The 26,178-nt window shown below is 37.4% G+C and overlaps 1 protein-coding gene across 2 annotated transcripts in view; it reads right to left on the bottom strand.

Moving 5' to 3' along the window:
• Window positions 1-25,141, bottom strand: part of angpt2b (angiopoietin 2b) — a 56,254-nt gene extending 31,113 nt beyond the window's left edge. The window contains exons 1-3 of one of the 2 annotated variants that reach the window (XM_062990714.1): window positions 25,108-25,141; window positions 7,079-7,367; window positions 1,089-1,244 (exon numbers count right to left, since the gene is read on the bottom strand). In XM_062990714.1, the coding sequence (XP_062846784.1) occupies window positions 1,089-1,244; window positions 7,079-7,336 (414 nt within the window). In that variant the 5' untranslated portion in view covers window positions 7,337-7,367; window positions 25,108-25,141. Of the gene's footprint in view, window positions 1-1,088; window positions 1,245-7,078; window positions 7,447-25,107 lie in introns of those variants that run through there. The other variant, XM_062990713.1, reaches the window with a different exon arrangement.
• Window positions 25,142-26,178: the final 1,037 nt, after the last annotated feature.

The following is a 26,178-nucleotide window of genomic DNA, read 5'->3' as shown; positions in this document are numbered from 1 at the left end:
ATCCCAAATCAGTATTTCTTACATTCCTGAACACTGTATGTTTTGTCTGGTCAGCTTCATTTCCTTTGCTAATATACATTCATTTCTGCATTTTAGGCCTGCAACACATTGCAAAAAAGATGGGATGGTAAAGCATTTACCACTTTGTAATGTTGCCATTCCTTCTCACAACACTTAAAACAGCACACTGGAGTTCAGTGTGGTCCGGAGCACACAGCATCCAGTTCTTTAAAAAAAAAGATCTAGAATACCGCAATACACCTTTCCACTGTGTTATGGTCCGTCCCAACTGCCTCAGAGCCCAGGGAAATCAACGCCACTTCTGGCCATGGTTAACATAATGCTTCTTTTTTGCACAGTAAAGTTGTCAATGTAACTCCGTATTGTAGTGTGTGATAGAGGTTTGCCAAAGTAATCTTGTATCTATTTGCTAATATGATCTATTGATAACTGATGGTTCTTGATGCAGTGGGATCAGAGATTTTGGGTGTGCAGGCTAACACCCTTGCTCTTTATGCACTGAAATTTCTCTAAATTCCTTGAATCATTTCGTAGTACTATACACTGTAGTTCGAGAAATATGCAAATTCCCTTTCAATCTTTGTTTGAGGTGTTTTTAAACATTTCAATATTTCAATTTTTTCACACATTTATTGACAAACTGGAGATTATCTGACCTTTTGTAAATACTGCTTTTGTTCCAAATCACTACAATCACCTGTTGACATAACCTGGTCACATAATTATTTACATTTTTTAACCTTTTTTAACCTCAGTATCAGCCCTATATTGTCCTCATACTGATTTTTTTAGAATGTGTTGCAGGCATGAAATGCAGGAATGAATGTTTATTAACAAATGAAATTAGCTGACCTGATAAAACATAAAATATTTTTAGTTAATACGGCCTGCAATAAAATAAAAGTCAAAGTAATATAAAAAACACAGGGGTTTTCTCTTTTTTTTTGCATTTTTCATACTGTCCCAACCTTTTCTGATTTGGGGTTGTAGGTGATCTTTTATTTAGGTAATACTTATTTTTTTATTAATTAATTTACATAGGTAGTATGCTCTTTGCTATGGCTCACCTGCGTCTCTACATCTGTAATTTTGCGTGTGTGTTCTGCCGACTGGCTGAGTAGATTGGTTCCTATCTCAAGCATGGTCGCTGTCTGTCTGTTAATGACGTTCCTCTGAATCTCCACCATCTCAGAGCGCACATTTTCCTGGATGTAATTCTCCAGCTGGGAGTATAAAAAAAGAACAGATTAGATCAGATCACCCTCTTTGAAAAAATCTGCTGCTGTTTTTTTGTATAAATGGCAGAAATAGTCATTACAGCAGAACAAGCCAAAGAGCTTTCAACATGAAGCAGAGATATACAGCAAGTGCATTAATACAAAAAATCCTCACATGTTGGAAAAGGAATATAAACATCCTGTATGTACACTTAGCACTAATACCCACTTAATCATACTGAAACATGTTAGTGCATGCCTGTTTATGATCCTCATTTTAAGTATCATTTATAGCCTTTTTTAATCTACAAATCATTTAATGAATTAGTTTAAGGATTTGAAGATTTTGGAGTGCAGAAAATTAAACATTAACACAACCACTGAAATATTAATCATCCTGCCAGAACAGTAATGCTGACAGAAGCATCATCCATCTCCATAGACCTAGTCTCCATAGTAGTCACAGATTTTTACTTTTTTTATTAGTTTTTTGGGGGGTATCACTTCATTACATATTACTATAAAACAGTAAAACAGTTTCAGCCTACATTGCTTGTATTAAAAAAAATGTCAAATCAGCCTCTGGGGATGTATCTCTGAGTTTTTGTATGAGGGAGAGGGTATTTTTATCCTCTACACAGAAGGAAACTATTAAAACTTTTACTGTTCACACGTTACATAGATAAGAACATACATGCTTCATCTTGTTTCTTCTCATTGAATTTTTGATGTGGCATGAATAAACATAAAGCAAATTAACCAATCTGCACTTTTTTCCACTTTCTTGGTTTTCCAGTGCATTCCAATCAAACGGTGATGTTTATAATATACTGTACCCTTGACAGGACACCAGTTCATCGCAGAACCTTGACCACCTCCTTCCTCAGATCTCAGCAGCAGTGGAATACATGGTTCAATGTTGTGTACTTACCGCTGTGCCACCCAAGCACCTAACACAATATTATGTAATACAAATATATAGTATTTTTTATATTTTGTAGAACAAGGGGTGGCAGCGTGGCTCAGTATGTAGCACTGTCGTCTCACAGCAAGAAGGTCCTGGGTTCGATTCCCAGGTGGAGCGGTTCAGGTTCTTTCTGTGTGGAGTTTGCAAGCTCTCCCTGTGTCAGTGTGGGTCTTCTTTGAGAGCTGTGGTTTCCTCCCTCAGTCGAAAGACATACAGTCAGATTAATTGGAGCTAATAAAATTGCCCTAGATTCTTATGCATTTTCTCCCCAATTTAGCGTAGTCAATTTGTATTCCGATACTGGGTATACTGCTGCTCATGCCTCCTCCGACAGCCCTTAGTGGAACCCTTTTTCACCCATGCCCATTTCACAGGCGCCTCTCTATCTGCTAATCAGGGTCCTTACACAGCATTTTGAAGACCCCACCCACATAGTCTGGTCATCCCGTCCTAGCAAAAACGTGTCTGCTGCAGGCACTGCCAATTATGACTGCTAGATGATGCTCAGCCAACCAGTGGCAACACTAAGTTTTGAACCGAAGATTTCAGAATCTTGGAGCTGGTGTGCTAGCGGAATTTCCCGCTGCGTCACCTGGACACTCTAAAATTGCCCTATATTTGAATGTGTGTGTGTGTATGTTTGCTTGCCCTGTGATGAACTGGCGACCTGTCCAGGTGTTTTCTACTATTTGCCCAGTGAATTGTATCGACAATGATCCCAAATAGGATAAAGTGGTGGTAAAACAGACAATGAATAAATGGATAAGTTTATAGAACAGTAATATAGACATGTTGTTTTGATTGATGATTTATTCAGTGTGATATAACACTTAAATTTATTTATAGGTTAAAATCACTTAGACAGTGGTAGGAGTTATTTCAATAGAAGGGTTTCTGCCAGAATGAAAAGGAAAGTTCACAAGACAGTAGTGAGGTCTGATATCTTGTATGACTTAGAGCAGGGGTGTCCAAACTTTTCTTGTAGGGGGGCAAGATGGAGTTAAAAAAAGAATAAAAAGTTTTGTAATAAAACAAATAAAATATAATAGACCTACTTGATTACTAAAATATATTCTTTTCTTTTTATTTGAGTGACTAATCATCTATCTTTGACAGTGTTGCGTAAACTAAGATTCTGCCAATTTCACTCACCAGTTTATAATCCTAAAGGGAAGATTATTATACTTCTTTAAATTAAACATACACAGTTCTCTCTGAACTTAGTGAAAAGAACATTTCCCAGCTCTCTGAAAATCTTACACTGTCCAGATTTCATATTCAAAAACCCGGAGACATTAATGTAGGTGTAATGTTAATGTTTTCAGTTGGGGAAAAGACGATAGGTAGCTTTTTAGATTTGTTATATGCGATAACGACACCCGGAGTACAAACAGTTCAAGCAGTTTAAAAAGAAAATAATAATAACCTGCTTAATAGTTGGCCAAATTTTAATTTTATTTCTGAAATACCTCGCGAGCCATTTCAAAAATGGCAACGGGCTGCAAATGCCCCGCAGACTATAGTTTGGACATCCCTGGCTTAGAGGCAGTGGCACTGACAAAAAGACAGGAGAAGGAGCTGGAGGTGGCAGAGATAAAGATGCTGCTTTTTCTAACAAGATTAGAACCCACTTTGCCATTATTGATGGCAGATTGTATAGAGTAAGTCAGGACACTCAAACAGGTGAAGTATTAACCTAATTGCTGGTTCCAAAGAGCCTCAGTTGCTTGCCATTTGTGAGGTATGCCAGGCTACCACCAGGTTCACCCCCTTTGAACTTTTGAATACCCATAAACATTGGGGGATTTTGGACATTTTAAAGGAAGGTCACACATGCAGCAATACATCTTAGACCAAAGAGCAAAACAACATGCACTGGGTCACTTGTCTATTGAAAATTTGCAAGATTAAAGCAACTGAAATTATTTTAAATTAAGGGATTGGAAATTGTTTATTGTGTTTTGTGCTAATGTATGTTTTTTTACAGGTCTTTCCATCCAACTAAAAACTCAAAGTAATGTTTAGGTTAAGCTTATTTTATAAAATGTTGAAAACTCCATGAAGCCAGAACCAAGCCCAACATTTGTTACCTTTGTCAGAAAAATAAAGCTTTTAGAGAATAAACAAACAACATATTCTTGTTTTTACTGCATTGTACAACATATCCAATATTTTCCAGAAACTGGTTTTGTAAGTAATGAATGAATTCTTGCCAGTAAGTAAGCATCTGTTTGCCCAGTACAAGCAGATAAAGTAAACGATAAACAATAGTTTAAACTTCCAGTTATGCTTCTGCAAATCCAGTTAACTTCCTTGGCCTTAATGACCAACAATCTCCAGTATACAACAGACAGTTTACTTTTCTCTTTCCCACTTTTACCTTTGTACATATTGTGCTAAGTAACAGCCTTTTAACCAAATGTAAACTCATGCTTACTCAGACATGGATGTGTGCATAGTTAAGTGTCCTAGTCATAGTCTGGCATCTCTGTGTACACAGCACGAATTCTGTTACTTTGTCCACATGTTTATATGCTGAGCAATGGAGCCAAAGTTTCCACCTCCCCACACTGGGTGCTGGAGTGGTCTATTTCCAGATGTGACACCTCAAAGACTGGGCCCCCGATTTCCTAAGATCTTAAATATTAGAGTACATCTTTACATGTGTTTGTGTGTGTGTGTGTGTGTGTGTGTGTGTGTGTGTGTGTGTGTGTGTGTGTGTGTTAAAGTGTGATATAATGGTCTATAGGACAAAACGACACCTGAAAAACTTCATTATTTGATATCATCTGTTCCAATTTCCTATCTTTCTTGCAAACATGTGTTAAGGTGTGGGTTATATATACATAAAACCCCAAATCAGAAAAAGTTGGGACAGCATGGGAAATGCAAATAAAATAAAAATGCAGTGTTCCTTACATTTACTTTGACTTTTATTTGATTGCAGACAGAACCCAAAATATTTTATGTTCGATCTGCTTAACTTCATTTCATTAAGCTGAATGCCCGTGATCTTCGATCCCTCAGACGGCACTGCATCAAGAACTGCCACTCAACAATAGCTGATATAACCACATGGGCAAGGGATTACTTTTGCAAACCTTTGTCAAGCACTACAATACAGAGTTACATGCACAAATGTCACTTAAAACTTTATGTTTTAAGCCTTATGTTAACCATGTCCAGAAGCGGCGTCAAATTCTCTGAGCTCGGAGGTATCTATGATGGACCATCACACAGTGGAAACATGTATTGTGGTCAGATGAATCAGCATTCCAGGTATTTTTTGGAGAAAATGGACACCATGTGCTCCAGACCAAAGACGAAAAGGACCATCCAGACTGTTATCAACAGCAAGTCCAAAAGCCAGGGTTTGTCATGGTATGGGGCTGGGGCTGTGTCAGTGTGCCCTTGGCAAAGGTAATTTGCACTTCTGTGATGGCAGCATTAATGCAGAAAAGTACATTGAGATCTTAGAGCAACATGTGCTGCCTTCAAGACGTCATCTTTTCCAGAGACGTCCATGCATTTTTCAACAAGACAATGCAAAACCACATGCTGCACACATTACAAAGGTATGGCTGCAGAAGAAGAGGGTATGGGTACTGGACTGGCCTGCCTGCAGTCCTGACCTGTCCCCAATAGAGAATGTGTGGAGTGGTAAATGCTTTACTGTCCCAACTTTTTTTGGAATGTGTTGCAGGCCTGAAATGCAGGAATTGATGTTTATCGATAAATGAAATATAGTTGAGCAGACAAAACATGAAATATCTCAGGTTCATCCTGTCTGCAATCAAATAAAAGTCAAAGTAAATGTAAGAAACTCTGTGTTTTTTATTATTTGCATTTTCCATGCTGTCCCAACTTTTTCTGATTTGGGGTTGTATCATCTACTTGAAAAATGCATGTTTTTGGTCTGGAGCACACAGTATTCATTTCCTTTTGTGCCCTTACCTTTTGTACACTATAATTTCTTTAAATTACTTGTATCTTTTAATGATATATGATAATTGTTTCAATCTTTCTTTAAAAACAACATTATTTTTTAATTAACTTGGTTTCACTGCATTTCTACCTGTGAAGAGCAGGCTACAGTACCATATTAGTCATGTGTGCACAACTATTCATTCATTTCTCCTAGCTAGTTAGGACTGATTTTCTGGTGGATAGTATGGTACAGACAAAATTGGCAGTAATATTTATAGGGATTAAATTAAAGACTACGGGTATAAATATATTTAAATCCATGTTCATGAGTAGGAAGATGGATAAAGGGCTGTTAAAACTGCAAATGCTATCATTGCAAATATTTTTCGCTGCTTAAAAAGCCCTGTACAAATGGTTATGAATGGTTTCAATGTATTTTACCTCTTTTTATCTTTGCTGTTTGTAGTAAATTAAATTTCATTAAGAGTAAAGTATTGCCACACAGTTTAATTTGTGTGCACTACTATTAATACTAATTCTACTAATACTAGACTGGTTAACAACCTAGCTACTCCTTATGCTCAGCAGGATCCATGGCAAGGACAAGTGGAGTCCCATTGACTTACATTGCAGCTAAACTTACCTATAGATTCATTAACAAATGATGTATGTGATTAGTTGCATAACAAGTACTAATACTAATACATTGGGCTAAAAGCTTCTCAGTGGTCCTAAAAGGCATTTTTGATAATGACAGCATTGTCAGCCTACCTAGAACAATTGTGCATTTGGAAACCAATAACTCCTTAAAACAAGGACAGTATTACCCCAATTATTATTATTATCAATCTAAAAAATTCTAACATTTACCAGTAAATGTGCTGCCATCCTCCAAAATATGATTACAGCTAAATATAGCATGCATAAAGAACATTTTGCTGCTTACCTTTTGCAGCCACTGTGTGTTGTTTTCAGTGGCGCTCTGGAGATTTTCCAGCTTTTTTGCCTGCCAGCTGGACTCAGGACTCTCCTGACTCGCCTGGGCTGTGTCAGGGGGTGATGGCGAATCCCTCTGCAGAGAGTTGCTGATTCGGAAGTTGCCAGCTTGTGGGCACTGCTCCATCTCTGGCAGGATAAAGGTGTAGCTGCAGGCTCCATGCTGCACCTTGTGCTGCCTCCTCTCTGCACTAATTGTCACAGTCATTACCACTGCCAGATACCAAAGACCATGCAGCCTCCCCATGCCAGAAGATATGGGTAGATGGAAAAAGAGACAAATAGATAAACTGACCAAAAGAAAAAAAACACACCTGAAACAGGTCAGGTCCAAAGCAAGATCCTTATTGATGTTGTCATAGGATTTCTTGTTTCTCCACGATTAGCTTCTTTCTTCTAGTTGTTTTGTGAATACTTTTTTTTCTTCTTCTGTTTCTTACCCAGGAGAGCTCTTTTTATGGCATGACACTCAGGCAAATATATACATTGATGTTAAGTGTAGGACAGCCAAGACAGATGGAACAGACGGATCCTATTTTTTATCCAGACTGCTCTCTAGATAGTTCAATACAGGAAACATGCTCCAAAACACTTGAGGTTTATTAGTCTCAGGATTATTTTAAGTCCAGTTTTGCAGAAGCTGTTCTAGTGCAGATGCCTGAGAAGCTGATTTCTGAACTCAAATACTTTTGGACCCAGTTTTAAAGCTTTTTAGGTAGCAGCCTACCTTTACATCCCCAAATCTGACACATAATCAGTCAACCTCTTTCTACTACACACTCCTTCTACCTCTTTTTTTCCCTCTCTCTCTCAGGAGTTAACGGTGAACGCCACAAAAATGCGTCAGACACCCACTACAATAGCCCGAGCAAAGAACATTCTCTTCTCATTAAACCTCCTCCTCCTGTTTCTCTCTTATACACTCACACACTCACTCTCACTTTTCTCCTCCCCCCCATAGCCCTATCACTGCTTACAGAAGTGGGTCTCTGTAGTAGAAGTTATACAGGGCACAGCTGCACTATGTACAGAAAGTTTTATTTAATTCATAACTTCATCTTCATCCACAAGTGATCAGAGATGAGTCGAAAAGGCAAATCACACTGACATAGTGTTATTTCAAAATATTCATTTATAGGTACTTTTTCAAGAAAAAGGTGTCTTGTAACTTTGCTACTTTAGGAGACTATTAGGGGCACAGAGGGTTATGTAATTGCTGCACAGCACTGGAGATCTGGGGACTGGATGTTAATCTTTGTCTCCAATCACTATCTGTGAAAAGTTTGACATATTTTGTGTGTACATGGGTGTCCTGAAATTGGTCTGGTATCAAATCATCAGTATGCCATTCTGCATTCAGTTTTCATATGCACCAAATCTAAGGAATATCATTAAGATAAGAGTGAAACGGTTAAGGTCAGGGTCCTATAGGTTACTGTGCAATTCAAACACAAAGAAATTAAAAAATCCAGGGCAAACGTGACATTGAGCAAAGTTGCTTGAGCAGGCTACATCAATTGTAAGTTGACTTTAAATTGACAATTGTGGGATCAGTAATTAATCAGTTTATAGTTAACCATTGGTCTATAAGTTATTTTTTATAACCCTTGTATTTTACCTAGATTGTGTTGGACAGCTGGACAGGAGTTCTGGGTATCTGGGCATTGTCTGTGATGGGTTTTGCATACACCTACACTAGTTCCTAACACTACACTAACACTTCACATCATCAGAATTTGCGCTTCACTCACTCTGAGTCTGGGTACATATTGCAGCTTACCATGGCTTTTACAGTGTTTCACATGATACACAGCAAAACTGCTTTCAATGAGCAGCAAACTTCAACAATACTTAACACTGACATTACTGGCTGATGGTATTGACACTGTATTTACATGCAGTTTTGTATGAAATGTGTTCTAGTTCAAATTCAATCACAGGGGGGAATTACATCTTATTGAAGAGCTACAAAGCCACAAAAAGCAATTCCAGGATTAGTAAACATGGGATTTCTATCTAAATGCAAACAAGGTGTCCTTTTGTCACAGCTAACTTGTCGCCACAGCATTTTTTTGTTTTTTTGTTTTTGTTTGTTTGTTCGTTATCTTCCCAATATAGTTGTTTCCAATTCCCGGTTGCACATTGCAATCCTCTGCCACACACCACGCACCATCCCATTCTGGCTACACAGTGCCACACACCCCCTTCCTCACGCATGCAGTGGTAGCTAGCCGCGTCTTATTCATCTGTCAGCAGTGAAGCCTCGCACAGAGCTTTATCATGCATACAGATTCAAACTAATCTCCATGTGTATCTCTCCACCACTCAAGTTGGCACCTCAGACATTTGCGGAGATAGAATAAAGGAGAAACCTCGTCTGACCTTCCCATCCACAGACAAGGCCAACTATGTCAGTCGACTATGCTCAGCCATAGAGAGGTAAAGTACATCTGTTTATTGTAAAAAGCTCTATACAAATAATTTTGAACTGACTTTAGTTTCTAGACATTGTGTCCCAAGTGGGTGCAATTACTGCAGTTTCCAATAACATCAAGTAGTCCTTTAGCCTCAAGTATGGCAGTGACATAGCAATACAGACTAATGGCAGTGACTTTGCAGTACAGGTGGGATAGTGTGAACATGCATTGACAGAGCCACCATAGACCGTTTTAGTCACAGTATAACTACAAGGGAGAACCAAAACCCCAAACACAGTAAAATGTGGGATAAAAGAGACTGATGGCTTTAAATAAAGCGAAATTGACACTATGAAGTATAAATCAGTAAATTAATTTTTTAAACACTGTTACTTTAGTATTTCAATTTTTTTATATGAATTTTCAGAACTGTCAATTTTTTTTTGTTATCTTCATGTTATAAGGAAAAATGTGTAAAGCTGTAAAAAGGACATCATGGTGGCTCTGTGGGTAGCACTGTCACCTCATAGCAAGAAGGTCGTAGGTTTGATTCCCTGGTGGAGAGGTCCATGTCCTCTCTGTGTGGAGTTTGCATGTTCTCCCCATGTCTGTGTGGGTTTCCTCCCACAGTCCAAAGACATGCAGTCAGGTTAATTGGAGATACTAAAAAGTGTGTGTGTGTATTTGTGTTTAATCTGTGATGGACAGTCGACCTGCCCAGAGTGTTTCCTGCCTTTTGCCCAGTGATATGGAGCCACCGCAACCCTGACTAGAATAAAGCGGTTGTAAAACAGACAATGAACGAATGAATGAATGAATAAAGCTGTAAAAAACACTCTTAATTATTTTGCTGCATTAAGGTTTAAAGGAAAAAATTACTTTAAAAAACTGCACTAATTGGCACTTGGGTGGTGCAACAATAAAACACATTAGCCCAACAGTTCTTGGATCTCAAGCTCTCGAGTTCAAATCTCAGCTCTGCTGATAGGCTGGGCACCTATACATACATGCGAATGGGACAATGGCTGAAACAGGATTCCTTATTGCTGGTGTAAGTGCGCAGCTCTGTGAGACGCCGGGGTGACACGATGGCTAAGTGGGTAGCACTGTCACCTCACAGTTCGATCCCCAGATGGGGCAGTCCGGGTCCTTTCTGTGTGGAGTTTGCATGTTCTCCCTGTGTTGGGTGCTCCGGTTTCCTCCCACAGTCCAAAGACATGCAAGTAAGGTAAATTGGAGACACTAAATTGTCCATGACTGTGTTTGATATAACCTTGTGAACTGATTAACATTGTGTAATGAGTAACTACCGTTCCTGTCATGAATGTAACCAAAGTGTAAAACATGACATTAAAATCCTAATAAACAAACAAACAAACTGTGAGATGCCACCCCTGGCGGGTGAAAAGTAGCGGTCATCTCCTCACATGACATGCATAGGTTCTTTTCCAGCAGGGGTGGGTTGGTGGCAAAAAGAGAGAGAGATCAGTTCCAACTGGCAACGACTGAATTAGATACAAAACAGGGATAAACTGCACCTATTAACACAATTACTTCCTCTTTAGACAAAAATCTGCCATAACTTTTATAAAGGACATACAGTAGTCAGACAGTTGAAGCTAGTGTAATTATTTTAAGTACACACAGGTATTTTGGGATTAAGTTGTCAACCCATTCACTTGTAGTCCTCTTTAATTTACAAGAACTTTTCTGTCTTTTCTTTCTAATGCCCCTTTCACATCTCAGATTTCTTTGTGTGCCCTTATCCCATATATCCTTTTCCACCAGGGCCACAGATGCTCATATCTGTCTTGTTACATCCTTTACCTCAGCGGTTAAATGAAAACAGTATGCTGGGGCTGGTTAATGAGCCTCTATGTTGTGGTGGTATGGGGGAAGCTGAAGTTAATGTGTTTCAAGCATTTTTTTCATTTTTGTACAACCATACCACCACAATATATCATGAAAAAGGTCAAAGCATGCTGCAATTTTGCACCCACAGAAACGGGAGTATTATTTTTATAAGAAATATTGATAAGTGGTATAATTAGTTATACAGACATGTAGTAATGTTAAAGAAAAAAAATAAATAAATAAAATTGAAAATAACAATTTTACTAAATGTTATTCTTTTAGTGCCAACTACAGAATCTATTGTTTAGTGGTCAGCTAATTTTAGTGAAGTGTCATAGCTTGAACTTACCCATACCCATCATAAGTGCCTTTAAACTGCTAGTTTCCAATTAGTTATTAAGCCACTGTTTTCCAGCAAATGCTCTGCTATCAGTCATATTTACTACCTAAATACTAGCTGCAAACCCAGCAGTTATAAACAGTCAATAAAAGAAGGAAAAGTTGGAATATAAAAGAATGGGAATATAAAAAGAAATAAAAGTATAATGAGTGGTCCACAGGGTGCATGTAAAATACCAGTATAAAACATTCGCAATCATACTCTAAAGTGCACAATGATTTTGAGCTTTTTCCAAGTTATGTAATGTACGTACATTATGCTGTAGTGATATGATAAGGAATAATGAATAATGGTTAGATTGAATAACAGTGACAGACCATATGTTGCATTTTACCTTGAGGAGAGATTGTGAATATTTATTGTTCTTGCAAAATATATACTACAAAGCTGATGGTATGCGCACACATGAATATTACATTAAAATTTTATTTGCTTGTAAAACAAAACTATAAGCATCAACATGGAGTTAGTTCCCTATGGCTTTTATACCAGCCTCCATTGTTCTGTAAGTTTTTCCTAGGAACATAACTCCCCAGGACCCATGTTGCAACGCGACACCTACTCTATCAGCTGCGATACCCTGCTGCCCCATATAAAGTATGTTACCACAATAGGTTTTGGTGTTAATTGTTTGTTTGAGTCTCAAAACTTAGTGTGGGGCACTGAGGTACTTTCTTTTATTTATTTTATCTATGACACTAAGCCTTTTCACAGAAAAAGCAAACATTCTTCAAACTACTGTTTAATGCCTTTAGTAATTTTCCCTCGAATGCTTTATTGAGTCATAAAAATGTAGACTATTGCTATACTAAAAACTGTATCACATCCAAAACGACTGCTAAATTGACCTAAACCACACAAGAACATTGCTTTGAGACCCAGAAACTGAAATGTTAAATCCATTACCCAGCTTCCTTTCAACAACATGAAAATTAGCAGCGAAATTAATCTCCTTGGTTTACATGACTCATAAATCCTGCCTCCAATTCTTCACAACACTGCACAGCCATTATTATAAAAACTACTAATGCTTTTACTTCGTGAACATTTTTCAGACTAGAGGCGATATTTTTTTTTCTAAATCTACTCATTAAGCTACACACATGCTCAACTGATTTTCCTTTTCCCTGCATGAACTGATAAGTGATATAGAGGTAGACCCTACGAGCAATTTTATTTAGTTTAGCCTGTGTTTGCCAGTATTGTATTTCTCTAGCTCCCAAAAGACCCCAAATCTGTTGAGTTGGTCATTTCTCTGAGTGATATAATCCAGAGTGTCTTATAGGGCAAGCAAGGAGTTGACAACCTCCTTGGTCTTAATTAACATTAGATTAATTATGTAACAAAGCGGGTTTGTTGTTTTAACATGGTGGGTAATTACAATAATACACAAACCAAAAATCTTTAGTGAGTAAAAAGTGAGTGCTAAAATGCTTTTACTACAATATGTGTACATGGTGGAGTTGGGATTTCAAATCAATACTCAAGTACCTTTAAACACCACTGTACAACTACCAGACACTGTCCTTGTTGTTGCTCTGTTCTAACACTTTTTCAGGATTTAATCTATTGGTGAACTACTTTGACAGCTGGCTGCTTTATGGCCATGTATTTATATAGCTTTTAATTTTAAATATGTCAAATTGTTTGTGTTTGTGTCAATGTAGCTTGGTACCCATGGACTGTATATGTGAATTTAAAGAAAGTGCAGTTTTCTTTCATTGTATTTCTTAATCAATACAGACAGTATATTGATTTGAACACTGTTAACCAATTATGTGGCACTTGGGTGGTGCAGTGGTCTTATGAAATACCACACACACTCAAACTTGCAAGTTTGAATCTCTGCAGAGCCACCTACCTGGCCGGGCGTCTACACAAACACAATTGGCGATGTTTGAGAGAGGGTAGGTCGGTTGGATGCCACTCCGATATGCGATCTTGAGGGCTTTTCTGGGTGCCTCTGTGAGTGTGTGAGTGTGTGTGTGTGTGTGGGGGGGGGGTCACATAAAGCATAGCGTGACTCTCCACTGGCATGTGATAACAAGCAGCTGTGGCTTGGACAACGTGTTCGAAAGGGGATGTGATTTGGCTCTCCTTGATCGATCTGATCAAGGAGAGCCAAATCACATCCCCCCTTTATCTCCAAATCTAGTCATTTCCAATTTTTGACTGTGAATCTGCTGCCGCTTACACAGCGGCAGCAGATTCACAGTCAAAAATTGGAAATGACTAGATTTGGAGATAAAGGGGGGAAAGACTCTCAGGGATGGCAGTAAATATGAGGGTTACCTATTTCCTTACAACTTTACCTTTCCCGAACGTAAATATGTGTCATTAGTCAGCATCACATTATATTTACACTGCAACACAGTGACCTGTAATCACAATGAAGCGGTTACCGCAAATGACTGGTAATGGATGGTGGCAGAGGAAGATGTTTTGTTTCTGCACAGGTTATTTCCTTATCTCTAGGAATTGCTTTCCTCATATCCAGGTAGGCCTCCTACCATGTTTCATCTTATATTCAAACACATGAGTGTGTGATGCCTTGTGGTGGCCCCTAGCCCAGGGTATATTCCCACCCTGTGCCTAGTCTTCCTAGGGTAGGTTCTGAGTTAAATGACCACCCCTCTCTCCCATTCATTAAAAAATATAGTATCATTTTATTAATCCACTGTAATTGCAACTTCCTGGTAAATTTGGATAACTGGAGCTTTTATTTTCAAAATCAAGGTCTCAGTGAAAAGGAACCATACAATCATTTATTCATTCATTGTCTGCAGTAAGACAGGAAACACCCTGGACAGGTCGTAAGTCCATCACAGTGCAACCATACAATAATTCTAAACACAAATGAAGATGAAAAACAATGGATCTTACATCAGGCAACTAAACAGCTTTGATGTTGCATCAAAATTTATCACAGCTAAACATGTTTACAGGCAGCATTACATCAGCAGATTTGCCAGATGTCTTATTAAAAATGAGCAAGACAATGAGCAATGTAAAAGACAATGAGCATTATTTTCTTGGCATCCAATATCAAGCCATAATGAAAGTTCACATAAAGTCACATAAATCTCTGTGTCCTATATAGTGATGCAAACACTGAAGTATTAAATTTATATCATGCTTATTGCTTTATTTGCTTACAAGCAAGTTTACTCTAAGCAGCCTGCATTAACTAAATAAGGCTTTAACACAAATTTAATGTAAACAATTATCATCTATAAAATCAAGGCTGAAAAACAGAAGTATGGTCACATTCATTTGAGTTAGAGAGGGAGAAAGAGAGAGAGAGAGAGAGGACCATCTAAACTGTCTGGAAAATCTAGAGGTCTTTTTCTTAATGTATTTCTTTATGAGGGCCATTAAACAGTCTGTTTAAAGCACCAGAAAAAGTTATGATTAGATTTAAGGTATTCCGTGAAGGCTGAATTTAGTGGAATAAGCTACAAATTTAAAGCTTATAAAACTACATAGTGGTTAGCATGATCCTCTACTGAACTTAATTAGGTTTACTCCACAGGTTAATGGATTCATATGGCCCAGCTCCTAAACACATAACTTAAGCCAGTGAACATATATCACGTCATGTGACCTAATTTCAAACTTTAGATTTCTTTTTAAAACAAACATGCAAACTATGCAAATAAAATTATTTTACTAATAAAAAAACTAACTGTGACTGTGAGAGACATGTTACATTCTCAGCCCTCCTTTGTGGCAAGCACATGGATTTAATGTTTTTTGTTTACACCGCACACTCCTACAGTCAATGCCCCTTGCCTCTGGTTTGTTCTTGTGTTTATCATACTCACCTGTTCCACATGTACCCAATGATTAGCCAGTGTATATAGTTCATATGTATAGTTGCATGTCTAGCATTTACTCTCCTTTATGTTTGTGTCTCACTTTGTCATGGTTGCTCTTGCTCCTTGTCCTTTCCTCTATTGTGATTCCATGTGTCCTTAAGTTCCAGTATTTCTCTAGTTATTTAGTTAGCTTGATTCCATGTTTCCTGCCTCTCTTGTGTTTATTTAGAAGTTAGTTTTAGCAGTGCAGCTCCATGTCTGGACTGTAATTCAATGAGGTTTTCTCAAACCTGTCTGCTTCGTAGACCAGCCTCATATGATGGTAGTGACTTGTGGGTTGGTGGCTTCTGCCTTTAGTGTGAACTCTACCTTCAGTATCTTAGTGACCTCTAGGCTACAGAAGCAGAAAAAGTACATTTATGATGTCCCAGATTATAGGTGGACAATGCAAGTGAGCTAAGCAGCTATGGCACGACAGGGGAAAAAATTATCTGTTTAAAGTGTATGCTGAAATAAATGCTCGTTTTATTACTGTACATAAATTTAGTAAATCATGAACAGGTCGTCAGTCCATCTTTGTTTTTTAATGCAACATTGGTGAATAAGATTGTGTATTTCTTGGATACATCCATTTCTACCATTGCTGCTTGCACAAACCCTTGCTAATTGTTTAGAGAGAACCTCAACACAAAACAGAGGATCACACTATGCTCTATATATACACCAATTAGCCATAACATTAAAACCACCTCCTTGTTTCTACACACCTCCTTGTTTCTGTCATTTTATCAGCTCCACTTACTATATAAAAGCACTTTGTAGTTCTACAATTACTGACTGTAGTCCATCTGTTTCTCTGCATGCTTTGTTAGCCCCCTTTCATGCTGTTCTTCAATGGTCAGGACTCTCCTAGGACCACTACAGAGTAGGTATTATTTGGGTGGTAGATCATTCTCAGCACTGCAGTGACACTGACATGGTGGTGATGTGTTAGTGTGTGTTGTGCTGGTATGAGTGGATCAGACCCAGCTATGCTGATGGAGTTTTTAAATACCTCACTGTCACTGCTGGACTGAGAATAGTCCACCATCCAAAAATATATCCAGCCAACAGCGCCCCATGGGCAGCGTCCTCAAACAGCAGCAATAGATGAGTGATCGTCTCTGACTTTACGTCTACAAGGTGAACCAACTAGGTAGGAGTGTCTAATAGAGTGGACAGTGAGTGGACACAGTATTTAAAAACTCCAGCAGCGCTGCTGTGTCTGATCCACTCATACCAGCACAACACACACTAACACACCACCACCATGTCAGTGTCTCTGCAGTGCTGAGAATCATCCACCACCTAAATAATATCTGCTCTGTGGTGGTCCTGACTATTGAAGAACAGAGTAAAAGCAGGTTGTATGGTATGTATACACACATAAGTAAAACAAGATGATTGTGCATAATTAGGTTTAATGTTCTCATTACCTGAATAGTTGACCTCTAATTATCTGCTTTGATTTTTGGGTAAAAGAAAATCAGCTGGTTGTAGTTTCTAACACCTGCCCTGTACTACAGTAATGAAGGAGGATACACTTAGGAGAAGCACTCTGTGCGACACAGATTTTTAACACATTTCATGTCTAATTTAATACCAAGATTTTATGTCTAATTTCATTCCAAGACTGAGATTTTAAAACCAACTAAGTAAAATGTATTTTTGGTATAAGCCATAGCCTGAAGCAAGATTTGGCAGGAGAACTGGCAGTAAGTTATTAGTATTTGTGTTAGGTAAAAACATGGTGTTCCTTAGTGCAGCTCAGATCTTTTATTTGCATGAATAAATGCAAAAATATATATATATAAATTCATTCTTTTGAAAAACAATGAAAAACTGCTTAAACTGCAGTATTTATCTGGCAAAATCAATTGTAATAAAACTCTATTCACTTGTCCTGCCCTAAAGGGAGTAATAAAACAGGTTGCAGATGGTGTTTTAACTTGAACTTGCAAGCAGTAAAGTTGATAGAAAACCTGTGTTGTTTCAACAGCATATGTAAATTTTAAAGTGTGTATACATAAAAAAGGAAATCCCAAAGTAATTGCTGAAGTGCATTCATCAACTGCAATCACTAAGCACACAATATAGTTCTGAGCTTTTATCAAAAGCCAAACCAACATTTGAGAGGACTGCTCTGCATGTAACAATAACTATGAAATACCGTGTTAATTAAGAATTGATTAAGAAACAGAGCAGCTGTTACTTATCTAAACTGTACTTTGATGGCTCATTTCACAAAACTAAGAGATTGATGGGAGTAATTAGGTTTAAATCAATAGATTGATTACTGAAAGTGATGCATATTTTCTTAATTTTTGATTCCAGCAAATATACTTGGAACATATTTTAAACTAAAAAACAACAAAACAACCATACTTGTGTACAATTTCAACCAATGATAGAAACTTATGCAGGTAGATATTTATGTAGGAAATCAGTTACTAATGTCAACCTACTAAATCATGCAAAATGTCTATTAGAGCAGACACCTGGCAGTTTTAACATGAAATGAAATAGCACATCCCTCTTCAGTGTACTCCTCAGTTAAATCTTTAACTTATTACACAGTGGTACCTTGTAACTCGACGTCCCTTAAACTTAAAATCTTTTAAACTTGACGCCCTTCATTGAGAAATTTGTACCCCTAAACTGGACATTTCCCTTAAACTTGACGTGTGTGCGACTACCGCTTTGTTTAGTGCTTGGCTTGAGCGGTGCGGTAAAACGTCATCAAAGTGCGAATATGAGACGAACCTTCATTTGTGTGGAATAACCGTCAAATTCTCTGAAAGCTCCACATACATCTATGTTTAGCTGTATTTTCCCCACTGTTTTAAACTTATGTTCCTTTTAAACTTGTGTTATAGCTCTGGGTTTTGAGAAATTTTGAAAATCAGCTTTTTTGAGAGTCTAAAACAATTATCGTAAAAAAAAAATAAAAAATAAAAAATAAAAATAAAAAAAAATAAAAAAGCTTAATGTGACTTAATTTTTTAAAAGAACGATACAAGAACACTTAACTTCTCTTAATTATTACTGCTCATAAGTTCTCTCCACTAATGAAATTCCTCACTCGTTGTTTTGGTACAATCAGTCACGTTATACTTTGTTCATGTTCAGTGTTGTTCATATGGCCTGAGTCACTTGTATTGCGTCATATCAGGCACGCAAATCGGCAAGCTCAAAAATCATAGGGAAAAAAAGGTTTTGCCGCTTCCCATGTGAATGCGCCATTACTGAACTCACTAAGGAATACGGCATTCCAAGATCAAGCATCTCCACGATTAACAAGCATAAGGAAACAATAAAGAAGTAATGGTAAAGTGCAGGTTTTATTGTATTTAACAGTTTTTTAATTGTATTTGAGTGTTTTTTATATAATATACTTGTGTTATTGTCAGTCACTCAGTTATTGTCAACTCCATATTAATGTGCATGATTTGGTAATGAGTTTTTATATCTTTAAAATGCTATATGGTTTTATGTAAATGATGGTAAATTGTGTCATCACATTAAAATTATATGTAAATAAGGATCAGGTGTACCAAATTTACCTAAATCGATGAATTATGCTCAAATGAGACATAGTCTCCCCAGGGTGGTGAGCATCTCATGAAAGAGGTGCCATAATAAAGTGATGAACCCAATTTCAGGAGGCTTAATCAAGGCAGGGCAATATTTTGGCTGAAAATAGTAATAAAGTAATAAAGATACAAAATAATAAATATATAAAACTCTCTAAATTGCAGGCTGAAGCAGGATTTGAAAATAGAAAAGAGAAAAACATAGAAAGCAGAAAGCACAGGTACACACTCAAGACTTAGCTCTGGGCTGAGTCCTAGGTACGCTTTTATAGCGTTTTACCATTAAGTAAAGTTTGATGAAGCACAGAGATTGCTTTGAAGTGCAGTTAAAAAAGAAATACATCTTCTGTCAATTTTGTAAATCCACCTCAAATTATCTGTCCCCTTCCCCACCCCCATTATCCTTTTTTGGGACAGCAGCAAAGCAGCTGGTTGTAGTTTGTGACACTTGTCCTGCACTACAATGAAAAAATAAGAACCTGAACAGTTTAATTTCCTTACAATAGTCCAGTTGTCTTTATCTCTGGGATATCATTGTAACGTAATTTTTTTAATGAATAGATGGATGAGTGGGCAATACAAACGGATGGACATACAAACATCATAGAACTGAGAACTTGATACTGAGTGGAAAAAATAATGTAACCATGTAATAAAGAAAACAAAACAAAGTCATTTAATTATTACTTATGTGTAATAGTACAGAAAGGTATACAGGTAGGTACTGATGTGTGCAGATGACAAAAAACATGCTTTTCCAATCAAATAAACTGGTACTGACAGTCAATAAAGGATTGGTGCTGCCCATGTAGAAATATGCCAATTTATCAATGTGGGCTTCAGTGGGATTAGGTAGGATTTTCCTGGCAAGGTGTTCTATAGAAGAGCACAGGTAAATGTTAATAAATGTGCTTCTTGTCCTGGCTACAGTAGCATGCAGTTGCTAACAGTCATTGCATATGATGGTAAAAAGATTTCTCAGTCCTGTTTATTCTTTCAGTCTGCAGGGTGCCCAGTTTTTCATACTAGAACCAGCCTGTTTAATCAGTATGTTGATTCTTTTCCAAAATGTGATTTTACTGATTTTATATTTTCGGCATTTAGCAGACGCTTTTATCCAAAGTGACTTACAGACTAGGCAATTAAGGGTTAAGGGTCTTGCTCAAGGGCCCAGCAGTGACAACCTGGCAGTGGTGGGGTTTGAACCAGCACTCTTCTGCTTACTAGTCTAGTACCTTAAGGCTTTAACTGCCCTTAACATTATTTAAAAGTCAGATATTGAGACTTGTCAATGTATGCAAATTTGTTTCATTAAAAGCCTTATGTACATAAACAAATATAATAAAAAAAACTTTCAATACAAAAAAACTGAGGGAACTTCAGTAATTGGCTTAAAGATGGTTAAAGGTGGTCTTTTAAACTCCACTTGCAAGTGGTTTAAACAGTATGCGTGAGTTGGTGTGTCTAAATAAAAGGAAATCACAAAGTAATTGTTGCAAAGCCTCCACCAACTGCAATCACTAAGCACACAACATAGTTTTATCCTTTTCTGAGCTTTTATCAAAAGCCAAACCCATATTTTAGTGGACTGGTTTGCATGTTGCAACGACAGAGTGAAAAACCACATTAATGTTGATTAAGAAACATAACAGCTGTTATTTATTTCAACTTTACTTCGCTGTCTAATTTCATGAATCAGAGATATTTGGGTGAATAAAAGTGAGAAACATTTTAAATAGATTGATGAGTTATTAAGTGCAGATTGTTTTAATACTAAGAAAAATGCTTTGGTGTTTAGTGGTTTGGAACAGAGTACAGAAAACAAAATAAATGTTTGACTAATGCACAATAAAGTCATGTCGAAAAGCCAACTAAATCACACACTTGAGTGTAAAGTGTAAACAAAAAAAAAGAACAAAGTACAAAGGTGGCCAAGATACCAGAACAAATCAAAGAAATAAAAGAAGCCAACTAAAATCTGCAGTCCAATGCTGAGAGACAAAAGGAAAGATAGTCACGTTACGCTGTCATGCATAGATGAGGGCATTAGTGAAGTAGTGGGTATCACACTTCACATGCTTGCCCAGAAAATAAAAAGCAATGTTAGGGCTAGGGTAAGAGTTAGTGTTAATGGCTAGAGTTCAATGTATATTTCTGTATAACTATAAGGGGTCTTCACTTCATTTCTGCACTTTTATATTTTGGTTGGAAACGGTGAGGGCGGGAGGAGGAGTAATTGGTCGTGTCTAAGAGAGCTTATAGTCCGGATTTAATGCCATCTGATTTCCACCTTTTTGGACCTTTTGGTTTTAAGGGAAATAATATTTTCATGTTTCATGATGATGTGAAAGCAGCGGTGCATCAGTGGCTACGCGCTCAACCAAAAACATTTTTTGCTGATGGAATTAAAAAGTTGGTATGAGGCAGGGAAGATGACTGTTTTTAATAAATAGAGTTTAAAAAAGTGCAAAAACTTCCCTTACTTTATGTTTAAACCTATGTGGACACCCACCCTGAGTTTAGCTGTTTTTTCCTCGAAAATACATTATATGGTTAAACCAATGAGAACACACACTCTTATTACTTTGTTTAGGTGTTTTTCCTGAAAAGTGCATTATGTGGTTAAACCTACACCGATCAGGCATAACATTATGACCACCTTTCTAATGTTGTGTTGGTCTCCCTTTTGCTGCCAAAACAGCCCTGCAACTGTGATGCACTGTGTGTCTGACACCTTTCTATCAAAACCAGCATGGATCGGACCACACGGGCCAGCCTTCGCTCCCCACATGCATCAATGAGCCTTGGCCGCCCATGACCCTGTTGCCGGTTTACCACTGTTCCTTCCTTGGACCACTTTTGATAAATACTGACCACTGCAGACCAAGAACACCCCACAAGAGCTGCAGTTTTGGAGATGCTCTGACCCAGTCGTCTAGCCATCATAATTTGGTCCTTGTCAAACTCGCTCAAATCCTTACGCCATTTTTCCTGGTTCAAACACATCAACTTTGAGGATACAATGTTCACTTGCTGCCTAATATATCCCACCCACTAACGAAATAATCAACAAGCTTATTGTCAGGTGTACACATAATTTCAACCATATGGTATTTATTCATCATATCAATTCAACACCAATATCAAATTATTTAGCTTGCAAACTCAGACATGGCCTACTCCAGTTACGGTTACTAAAAAAATGCTGCTGCAAAAAGGAATAATGATAATAAACATATTGAGACAATAGTGAAGTCAGCATATGGCTGTCTAAGATGAGAGCATCATACTGTCCACAATTACAGAACCAATCTGACAACAAAGTCAAATTCATAAATAAAACTTGTAATTCCTGGCTCAGGAATATGAATGAATAATTAATTCATGGTACATAAGTGCAGTACATGAGAGTCAAAGGGTGGTGCAAATGTTTGGCTTAACTTTATGCATACTAGTTACCCTGGCACATGTATTTAGCTAACCAGGAGTGGGCTTTTTAAAAGAAAAGACCAAACACAATTAAACCCGATAGACACACCAAACAGCCATGAGCAGAGAAAAGCATTCCAGTGACATGCAGCCAGAGAAAATGCAAGTGGATGCTAAGTAGTGGTTATTATAGTACATTAGTGCTTCAACTAGTTTCTTTAAATCACTCCTACCTAAATCTTTATTCTATTCTAAGACTTATTTATCATTGTGTGAGGTTTCTGAACAAGCAATGTATAAAACAGTTTGTTATTTAACACATCATTGGTAGATTTTATTTTTACAATTAACAGTCCTCCAATTACTACTATACTGTTTTATTACCAGTAAATAATATACGCAAACATTGTTTACTGTTGTTTGACTCTGAGATGTTGGTGTGGGGGCATCACAACTCATATTCAGCCCAAGCCAACATGTAAAGCTGATATAATGAAACCATAAATTAGATTTTAAGGCCTTGGGATATTATAACCATACATTTAATGTGACAGGCTGTAAGATGCATGCATATGCAGAAAATGAGGACCTGTTGAATTTAATGCTGATGTTTGCAGGGTTCAGGAAGGGTTTATTACACTGTCAGAAAGATGTCAAATGATGAGATAGATGAGCTGTGTCTGTGCTACATAATTTATGTAACAGATGGGAAAATGCAAAGATAATACGGATACATCATCTGTATACACTGCATGTGTTATACAAGGACACTGTACTGTGACAATGCCTTTGTAACTTTTTTTTATAGGATGTATTTTCAAAAGTATGTACTTTGGGGTGTGATAAAGCTTCATAAAAACTGCTGAAAACCAGATGGAAAACTCATGTATTGATTTTTAATAGTGGGAAATAAGTATTTCATCACTTTTGTTTTTGTTATTTTATATGTTTAATATTTGGATTAAGCTAAATATTCAATATTAAGTTTCTTAGAAGACCAAGTTTAACTTGTGTTATATTTAATGTCTACCACCACAGCTGAGAAGAAGGTCAGAAAATCCTCTACTTTAGGATTACTTTACCATAAGAATTCTGCTTTCATTTTTCTTGCTGAGTTATCATCAACAAACACATTTAGTCTTATTGCTGTAGTTGGACTTCTTAATATAAAATACATTAATAAAATTGAATAAATGATATCAAAGGGTAAAAATAAGGGGGTTTTTTTACTCACAGATGTCTCCAAAGGGTTTCTGGTTTTGAACAATTTATGCATCAACAGCCTAGACATTTATATACATTTGAAAAGGGTCACTGGGAAGGAAAATGGGTAATCATGAGCAGACAGATTTTAAATTGTTCTCCCCAAGATAAATTAGCTCAGTCAGCAGTGCATGTGCTGAAGCTCAAATTGTTTCAGCGGTTCTGAAAATGTATACCAGCCCTAAAGAGGTTAAGTCAGAAATACAACTGTTTCCATTTAAGTTTATTCAAAATCTACATTTCAGTAATGCTATTTAAGCCAAAAGACTCTAGTTAGTTCTAGATCGTTAAATAATGAATACTAAACCTAATAGTCCCAGTATTTTTAGCATGTCAAACAGGGACTAAATCAGAATTAATAAAAAATGTGCAAGTAATGGCATTAGTCATGACGTCCACCTTACATATTTGATGTGCAATTATTATGTGTATCTTCAGGATCTTTAGGGTGAATTCATCATACAAGCTTCACTGTTTATGTTTTAGATCTTGGCTCAGAGGCGGCTCGGTGGCACAGTGGGTAGCATGGTCACCTCTCAGCAAGAAGGTCCCAGCTTAATTTCTTAGGTGGAGTCATTTTGTTTGCAGCTTGCATGTTCCCCCGTGTCTGCGTGGGTTTCCTCCGTGGGGGGCATCGGTTTCCTCCCACAGTCCAAAGACGTGTAAGTTTGGTGAATTGGAGAAATTGGAAAATTGCCCGTGACTGTGTTTAACACTGAACTTGAACTGATGAATCAAGTGTAACCTGTAACTACATGTCCTGTCATTAATGTAACCAGTGTAAAACACGTTAATATTCTAATAAATGATTCAATAAAATCTTGGCATAGACAGCCACCTTGTGGACAGTACAGTAAAAACATTGTTGGACAATTTTTAAGTCATACATGCTAGCTATAGCCTAGTCAGTGGTTAAGGTACTGGACCAGTGATCAGAGGGTCGCTGGTTCAAACCCCACCACTACCAGGTTGCTGCTGTTGGGCCCTTGAGCAAGGCCCTTAATCCTCAATTGCTCAGACTGTAACTGTAATGTAAGTCGCTTTGGATAAAGGCGTCTGCTAAATGCTGAAAATGTAAATGTATGCATGGCAAATTGCAGCTATATCACTGCTGTTCATTTATTAATTCATTAATTAATTCTTTGTCTGTTTTACCATTGCTTTACCTTGGTTTGAGTCCCAGCTGAAGCACACCACGTCCTTTCTCTGTGGAGTTTGCATATTCTCCCAGTATCTGTGTGGGTTTCCTCAGAGAGCTCCGGGAGTTATGTTAGGTAAATTAGAGATACAAAGTTTCCTGTGACAGTGTTTGGCATTGAACCTGAACTGATGAATCACTGTGATATGTAATATCCACTGCACTGCGCCCACCCACATAATTTCTTCCTTTTTAATCATATGTATCTAGCTCATCTGTAAATTTGAAAGATGAATATTATGCAGTTATCTTTAACAAGTAAAGGAAATTACCATTGAGGTTAATTAAATGTCATGAGGGCAAATTGTCATTTGTTCTGAATTCTGAAACAAAATGTAGCAGAGATAATGTTGTTAAATTAAGTCTTTATCAGTAAGATCAGAATCAGAATTTGATATAGCAAATGAACAAAGAAAATAAATTATATTTTGTGAATACTGACATGTTACAGTTATTCAAGCACTATGTTTGTTTATTAGGATTTTAACGTCATGTTTTACACTTTGGTTATATTCATGACAGACGTGGTAGTCACTCATTACACAAGGTGCATCAGTTCACAAGGTTATATCAAACACAGTCATGGACAGTTTTGTATCTCCAATTCACCTCACTTGTCTTTGGACTGTGGGAGGAAACCGAAGCACCCGGAGAAAAGCCACATGGACACGGGGAGAACATGCAAACTCCACACAGAAAGGACCAAGACTGCCCCACCTGGGGATCGAACCCAGGACCTTCTTGCTGTGAGGCGACAGTGCTACCCACTAAGCCACCGTGCCGTAATACTACCACTATGTAATACTGCTGATCTTAAAACCTTCTGCTAGTTTGTAAGGCCTAAAGTTTGATTACAACCTGATTAAATTATTGAGAGCTCAATAACAACACTTTTTTTTTTTGCTTCAGCTGTAATGTGTTATATAAACACCCTGAGTGTTGTAGCCATAGTAAAATCTGAGAGGCTTTTACAAAAGCTGAGAAAGAAGATTGTGAAAGGGCAATGCATATAAAATGTAAGACATTAATCATTCCTAAA

This window comes from Trichomycterus rosablanca, chromosome 2, assembly GCF_030014385.1.
Source record: "Trichomycterus rosablanca isolate fTriRos1 chromosome 2, fTriRos1.hap1, whole genome shotgun sequence".
Taxonomy (NCBI): domain Eukaryota; kingdom Metazoa; phylum Chordata; class Actinopteri; order Siluriformes; family Trichomycteridae; genus Trichomycterus; species Trichomycterus rosablanca.
Note: the sequence above shows the minus strand (reverse complement) of the source record. Positions and strands in the feature narration are given on the sequence as shown.